At 30.8% G+C, this 8,472-nt stretch overlaps 1 protein-coding gene across 1 annotated transcript; it reads right to left on the minus strand.

Moving 5' to 3' along the window:
• Positions 1-393: 393 nt before the first annotated feature.
• On the minus strand, positions 394-3,482 carry LOC125876853 (transcription factor MYB97-like). Its single transcript, XM_049558110.1, has 3 exons — positions 3,180-3,482; positions 1,770-2,637; positions 394-752 (listed from the first exon to the last, which is right to left on the minus strand). The coding sequence occupies exons 1-3, from the start codon at positions 3,480-3,482 to the stop codon at positions 463-465; spliced, it is 1,461 nt and encodes a 486-aa protein (XP_049414067.1). The 3' UTR covers positions 394-462.
• Positions 3,483-8,472: the final 4,990 nt, after the last annotated feature.

An 8,472-nucleotide genomic window follows, 5' to 3' on the forward strand; every position in this document is an offset into this window, starting at 1 on the left:
TTTCAGTCTCAAACAAATTAAACATAAATAACTTTCAATTTCCCAGAGATATCGTTCATAACACACCCATATATAAAACAAGCTTAACAAGATAAATCTTGATTGTTGTTCACAGAACTGACTGCTCTAAAACTTATATTGCTCGGGTCTCCAAAACTATCGCCAAACTTTGTGCGAGATCCTCCAAAATGCATTGTTTCTAGAGTATCCAACATGCACTCAACAACATTTCTAAAGAATTCGAGCAATCATACCCTAAAACTAAAACTAGACAACTCTAACTCAACGAAAACAACAAATAATCTAGGACAATCCCAAATGATCGATCATCGATCAAATATACCTATAAATATATCTCAACCTAAGGTTTTCTAAAAAAAAAAAGGAAAGAGAGGTATCCCTCAATCTTTTCCAATTTCTTTAACCTAATCAACAATGTTTTTTTTTTCCTTCCAATTTATTCTAACAAAAAGGAGGCATATTGTTCCAACAACACCCTCCAAGTTCCCAATCATGCTGTTTTGGCCCTGATGTTGTTGTTATTGCCACTTGTGACTTGGAAGAATCTTCACCCAAACTTTCAGCTTTGTGATCATCAGCACCAATTTTTGAATTAATTTTTTTGTCATCACTTTCATCATACCAATTTGGAACTGGTTCTTGATCTAGAGGATAATTATTAAGAAGACACATTATATGCTCATCCACTTGATTAATTCCTTGTAATGAACCTTCCTTTCTCAAGAATATCCCTATAACAAGCAAAAAATTAAAAGTTACTTCAAAATATAAGAAAGAAAAAAAAAAGAATTATTGTTGTAGAGATAGTCTATGGTATGAGCTGGTATTAGCAACGGACAATTTTTGTCGATAAACGACAAAAACGATTATTAATCCTATTTACCAAAGGATTTTAAGAATCATGTTAGTGACTGACTTTGAAAATATATTACATTCCGAATATAATGATATAAGATGATTTGAGACAATATCTTGTAAATATATATTCTTTTCATTCAGTTTTACTTGTCCATAATGTACTTTACATTTTATTTTTTAAAAAAATAATAAAAAAGTATTTTTACTATAATACTCATGAGTATTAGCATTTCAAAACATCTTGGAAAATGATTTGAAAAATAATAATAATAAGTGCTAGGGGTATGATAGTAAAAATAAAAATTGTCTACGATATGATCTGGAATTAGCAACAGACAATTTTTGTCGATAAACGACAAAAACGGTTGTTAATCATATTTTAAAGATGGATGGTAAGAATTCTATTAGTGATTTACTTCGAAATCATATCACATCCTGAATCTAATGAAATAAGATAAATTGAGGCAATACTTTGTAAACACTCCATCTGTTCATTTTTATTTGTCTGTAATATACTTTGCACTTTTTTTAAAAATAAATAAATAAATAAGGTACTTTTACTATAATACCCATGACTATTAGCATTTCAGAAAAATCTTATAAAATTATTTGTGAAATTAATATCTAATAGCAAGGATAAAACAAGAAAATCAATTTTTTTTTGCTCATAATATGTTAAAAATGACAAAAAAAAAAAGTGAAAATCATTTTTGATAGAGTAATAGACAACTAAAAGAGAAAAAATCAGGAGGAGTACACAATTATCTTGAATATATTAACTAGTTAATATATTTCTTTATTTTCTAGTCACTTGAAAGGAATAAAAGAGATAAACGACAAATTTCATAGCTAATTTCTATTATTTTATAAATCGTAATTTAAATATTTACCTGAAGATGCGTTGGGATCAGTGCTGGAGCTTTCAGAGGAGTTGTTCATGTTGACATCACCACCATGAGCAAAGCTGTAAACTGATTCTTCAGTTAAAATGGCTTCATCTTGATGATTTCCCACTAAACCATAGTCTTGCCATAATGATTTCCCTTTTCCATTTAAATCAAGATTATTATTATTCTCTTCATTTTTCGTAGATCGAGATAAATTTTGAGCCCCCTTCAATAAATCCTCTAATAATCCACTATTTCCTTGCGATAATCCAACATTCGCATAATTATTAGCATCACTAGAACCAAAATCACTACATGTATTCTCAGAAGACGATGCAGTCATTAATGATGGCCGTGAGGGGTAATTAATAGAATTAATACCTATACCAGACATTAATTCATTTTGGTTCGAAGGAATCCCCATAAATGGCCTTGTTGTTAAGCTAAAATTCGGATAGTTTTGTTGAAATGACGACATTGGTATTATATTGGACAAAGTATGACCGAAATTATTGTTAGGCATAGATGACAAAAAAGGTGAATTTCTCAAAGAAGACGGTAATATTGTCAAGGGAAGGCCTTTAGGAGGATCGCGAAAAATGGTGTTACTACTAAGGGGGAATTGATGTGTAATAGAGGGTCTCATGGTTGAAGGATTGAAAACATTCAAAAGGGAAAGAGGGGGAGGATTGTTATAAGTTGCTCTTTGGGGATGATCAAATGGTGAAGAAATAAGGCTTTGGGGTTGATTGTTTTCTTGTTGGTTTTGTAATTGTAATTCTTGAGGGTATATAGGCAAACCAGCTCTTTGTCTTCTCTTTAGCCTCGTGTTCCAGTAATTTTTTATCTCATTATCAGTCCTTCCAGGTAGCTGTAATCAATGAAATAAAATTAGATAATTCATCATTAATTAGATCAAAACATTAAAAAAAGACTCGTAAATTAATGAGGACAATGACCAAATTAAATTGAAGTTAAGATTCAATAGAGAAATTATAATGACAACGAAATAACCATCTATAACAAATTAAACCGAAAACTCCACACGCATGGCAATGAAATATGAATCTAACAAAAATAAAAACCAACAAAACTAATTGAATCAACCAGATAAATTAATGAGATCAATATCCAAATTAAAGTTAAGATTCAATAGAGAAATAACAATCTATAACAAATTAAACCCAAAACTCCACACGCATGGCGATAAAATATGAATCGACTAAAAACCAAGATGAAAATTAAAAAGAAACCAACAAAACTAAATGAATCAAGAAGATAATCAACAACTCTATGATTTGTTTGGTTTGTAAAATCAATTCAAGGCTAGAAAATAGAAACAACAAGATCCTATATATATGCACAAAGGACATAGATGTAAGAACAAATTGAAAAGAGAAAGAAAAATTTAACCTGAGCAGCCATGCGAGCCCATTTGTTGCCAAGTTTAGCATGAAGGTCGATAATAATCCTTTCTTCCTCAGGAGTAAACGCGCCTTTCTTAAGATGAGGTCTAAGATGATTAGCCCATCTTAACCTACAACTTTTTCCACATCTCATCAATCCTGAATTCCTTTGAACCGCGTTCCAATTCCCTTCTCCATGTTTCTTAACATAATCCATCAAAATTGCGTCCTCTCCTGCTGTCCATGGCCCTTTTTTTAGCGCTTGTCTGGTTCCTCCCCCGTTCCTCATTCCTCTATCATCGGGGGCCATCAACCCTTCCTTTTTCTACAAAAAAAACACACGATAAGATATAAACACACATTTTTTTTATAAAACAATTTGATATATAGTTATGCGTTAGCGTTTTTCAATCTTTTGTGTGTGAGGGTGATGCTAGAAATGAATTTTCCTAGTATAAAACCTTTAGAACTCTTTTTTTTTTGGGTAATTTGCCTTACTTACAATTCTATATGGAAGGAGGATAAATCAAACAAGCTTCTTTTTCTCTTGTTTTTTTATTCTACTTCTTTTTGTGGTTGATTTGTTGTTAAGACAAAGATGTGAAGGAAAAATAGATGAGAAAGAACAAATGAGAAGAGAGGGTATATGATATCTAAGTTCAAGAAGAGAAAATAAAAATATTCTTGAGGGATGAAAGAAACTAGATGGAGGTGGGGTAAGGGGTAATAGGGGTGGGGGTGGTGGGGGATAAGAGAAAAACATATACTGTATGAAAATAGTAGAGAATGAAGTGTTTTTTTGTTGTGTGTGTGTGTTTAGACTAGTGAGAGGTGGTGATTATTTATAGGGGGTACTTCCCGGCTTGCAAGCTCTATGCTACAATATTTTGCTCTCCCTTTTTTATCCATAATTTAATTACTTGCCTTCAAGGATATCTAAAAATATAACAATTTGCATTTTTAATCTTGCAAGATAATTATTCCATGGAAATAACTTTCGAATTTTGGCAAGTAAGGTATATCTCTTCTTCTTCTTTTTTTTGCCGAGGGGTCGACATGGTATGGTATAAAAATTTCAACTTTGATATTTTGTGATATGGTAATTAATAATCATAGTTTATTTAATTTTGTATTATATATACTCTTACAATAGAAAAATATGACACAAAGTTTTCAAAAAAATGTCTCAGTTATATCATATTACCACATTACATATAGAAATATACAAAAGAAAGTACAAATAATTTACTTTGTTAATCAATTAGATAAAAAGGACATTGAATCAAAATAAAGTAATCGAAGTACCAACGTCTGAACAATTAGTTTTGTATTCATACTAGTTTATATTATGATATTAATTTACTGATAATTGTATATGTAACTATATAATTCGATATTTCAGTTTTGTTATTTTATAAATATGAATGCTATATTTAATACCAAAATTTTAAAGCACATGCCAACAACAAAAATAATACCAAACATATATAGTCGCACAAGTGGATTGGTTATCATACGAGTTATTCTTATGTTCTTATTTTGATGCTTGATCATCATTGAAATATATTTATCGTCTCATATTGAACTAAGAAGAGGGATTGAGAGATAAAATATAGAACATAAGGAGTGAGATCATTCTTCATTAAAATGAAGGGTCGGATGTTATCTCAACCTTTGTAGATAGAAAGGTTATTTTCAATAGACAATCACCAAAAAAAATTAATTATATTTTTTTAGAAAAGGTTTATAGAGATGCAAAAGTAATCAAATTACTTTTTTTACTGTTTATTTTTTTGATACGGAAATTGTGGTAACAAAAAATTCAATAACAGGTCGAATTGTGGTGGATGCATAAGATCCCTCCATTAGGGACGCTCACTACAGGTTGTTAATTCAGTATTTAACAAAAAATCAATAACAGGTTGTTAATTCAATATTTAATTTTTAAATATATTTCAGTCTCGTAATATTTTTTTTAAAAATTAATTGATTAAAATTTAATAATTAATTTTCTTTTCAATTGACAGAATAACACTTCTTGTAATATTTTGTAAGACTATAATAAACATATATAAATTATTGTACTTTAAGTAATAACACAAATATTTAAATCTCTCTTATTGATTATAGCTTTGAAAACTTTTTCAATAGAATTAATTGTTACATAAACTATCAAAATTATTTTTAAAATATTTAAAAATAAAATTAAGATTTCACTTAATTGAATATATCAGTTAGAATATCATTTTTACTAATATAATATTTCATAATACTTTTAAGTTTTAAGTACAAAATTCAATATTATAGTGATTAGAAGACATTCAAAGTTAAGACAATATATTTAAAATTCATAAATCAATCAAAAAGCTTATTGATTTGATTCATCCCATTTCATTTATCTGGGCAAGAGGGAGGTTGTGAATCACCTGGACTATAGATTTTTTCGTTGGTTGATTCTCGAAATTGAAAAAAAAAACATCGGGTCCAGACCCACAAATGAATAGGAAGCGAGGTGAGGGTCCTTCATTAAAGGGGGGAAAAGAGGGGGAACTCCTTGTCTTCTTTACGCCTTACATGCGACAACAATCGCATAAATCAAAGTAGAGGTCACAAGATGACCTAAAGTCTAGAAAAAAACACTCTCTCCCGGGAGTGCTTTCGAGAACACATGCACCGCATATTGCGTCAACATCTTCTATAGATAGTTTACCAACAAAGGAGAATCCACCAAGAACTTCTATAGCTAAAAGAGCTAATTCAAGTCTACTTATTGGATTAGTCACGTCTATTTTGAAGTCTTATTTAACTCGTTCGATGTGAAGGTGCGCCTACCCGGATTGGCTTCGCTATCGCTCCCGTGTAGGGGTCGATCTATCCCAAAAATGGTCCTCCTATCTGAAAGGGATTCCGAAGCGAGCGAGTTCCCTATTTCGTATCTCGGCCATCTTATCTGCAGGGACGACTTCCTCCGTTTTTGGTTTGCATGTCTTTCATTCTGAATTCTTAATTATTTGATAATCTTATTAGTTTGAAGTTGAAATGTTTTATCAATTAATGTTATAAAGTCAATATTAAAATGTTTTGATAGACCTTATTTTTTGGGGCCTAATGCCACTGCTTTAGTGGCTTTAGGTTGAGCCGTCCACCCTCCATTGTTAACTAGAGCTTCCAAGTCTGCAAATGAAAAAAATTAATTAATTGAATCTCTAATGGGCCTTACACAACTTAAATTTGAACTTCAATTGAGGCAGAGTGAACAATTTTAATTTATGAATTTAGAATCAGACAATTATTTTTATTTATTAATTAAGATCTAAATATTTTAATTTTATATACTTACTTTTATTTTTGATATAACTATAAAATTTGAAATAAAGTAGTTGAGTTTTATCAAATTTGTAACCATCAATATAACTATGTCCCTGCTCCGAAGCCAATACCTGACACTAGCTAGGTAAAAAATCAAACATAATAAACTTTTGACAACAAGAGTTGTAGTAGAGTGGTAAGTACTCCTTCATCCTTTATCAATGATCTCGGGTCTGAATTCCCTTGGATACAAAGTCTCATTTACCAGAGGTCTCGGGTCTGAATCCCCTAGATACAAAGTCGTCTTTGTTAGGAAATGTTTTACCCCTAATGTGGGACTTAAACTAAATATAGTAAATATTTTTTGGTGTACTATTGTAGACAATAAAATTCGCGTCGAGAAAAACAATAATCAAGAACGGAAAAATATCGCAACAATTGTTTTATTGATTTAAAGTGCGAGTGTTACAATCTCTATGATTCCTCTGAATTCGCCTTTTCAAATATAAATTCAACGGATCTTGAGCTTGATCTTGAATTTGGCTTTAACTTGGACTTAATCTTGAACTTGAACTTTATCTTGATCTTGACTTTTAGTTGAATCCAAGGGCTTCGAGCTTGATCTTGAATCCGACGGTCTTGATCTTAATCGTTCTTGAACTTGATCTTGATCTTGATCATTCTTGATCTTAAACTTGATCTTGAACTTGAACGCTAGAATTCTTGAACTTCTAGCTTGTAGAGAAATCTGCAACTTTTGATCCACGAGCTTCTCTAGCTTCTTGTTAGAATTCTTGAATTGGTAGAGGAATTTGTGGCTTTTGATCCACGAGCTTTCTCTAACTTCTTGTTTAGAATTTTTCGTTCCTTTTCTAAAATATGAGGACCCCTATTTATAGTTATAAAATAAAGGAGTTGTGACATAACATATGAGTTTTATGGAGCAGGATTTAATTTAATTCATATTTATTATATTTAAATAATTAACTCAATTATATTAATCCATAATATTTATTTGGACTAATATATTCATGAATTTAATATAATTCGAATCATTTTATAAATTTATATTTAATAAATTTTAAATGACTACAAATGCCCCCTTCTTCAAGTCTTGTCAAGATATTTTATCTTTCAAAGATTAGGCTTGAAGAATTTGAAGACTTCAACTTGCAGACTCTTCAACTTGAAAACTTGAAGAATTTAAAGACTTCAACTTGTATACTTGGAGATTTTGAAGACTTCATCTTGAAACAATTTTTATTCATAAGGGTTTGCCCCTGTTGAGTCACCACCATTTGGTGCAAGTTTGAAGTTTGATAAAAGATTACTCATAGCTTTAACTTTCATGTGACAAATCAAGTGGGAACATGTGTTTTTTTTACACTCATGCAACTGAACTTAGGATATATTCTAAGCGCCTACGTACCTCAGTGAAGAGGATCAAGTCACAACATAGTTTCGGGAGAGTGATTTTTTTTCGTGTGTCGTACACAGTTTATACTCTTGCAGACCAAGAGTGACATGCAGTTTAGGCTCGTACCTTAAGAAGCATTTTAACTTGAATATTTAACTCTAATTTGAAGAGCTTTGTGACATACAATTTAAGCTCGTGTTTTAAAGAGCATTTCAACTTAAAGATTTAACTCAAATTTGAAAAGCTTTATGACATATAGTTTAAGCTCGTGTTTCAAGGAGTATTTCAGCTCGATGATTTAACTCAAATTTGAAGAGCTTTGTGACATGGAGTTTAAGCTCGTGTTTCAAGGATCATTTCAACTTGAAGATTTAACTCAAATTTGAAGAGTTTTGTGACATACAATTTAAGCTCATGTTTCAAGGAGCATTTCAACTTAAAGATTTAACTTAAACTTGAATATTTAAGTGACATACAGTTTGAGCTCGTGTTTCAAAGAGCATTTCAACTTGACAATTTAACTCAAACTTGAATATTTAAGTGACATACAGTTTAAGCTCGTGTTTTAAGGAGC

This window comes from Solanum stenotomum, chromosome 9 (assembly GCF_019186545.1).
Source record: "Solanum stenotomum isolate F172 chromosome 9, ASM1918654v1, whole genome shotgun sequence".
Taxonomy (NCBI): Eukaryota; Viridiplantae; Streptophyta; class Magnoliopsida; order Solanales; family Solanaceae; genus Solanum; species Solanum stenotomum.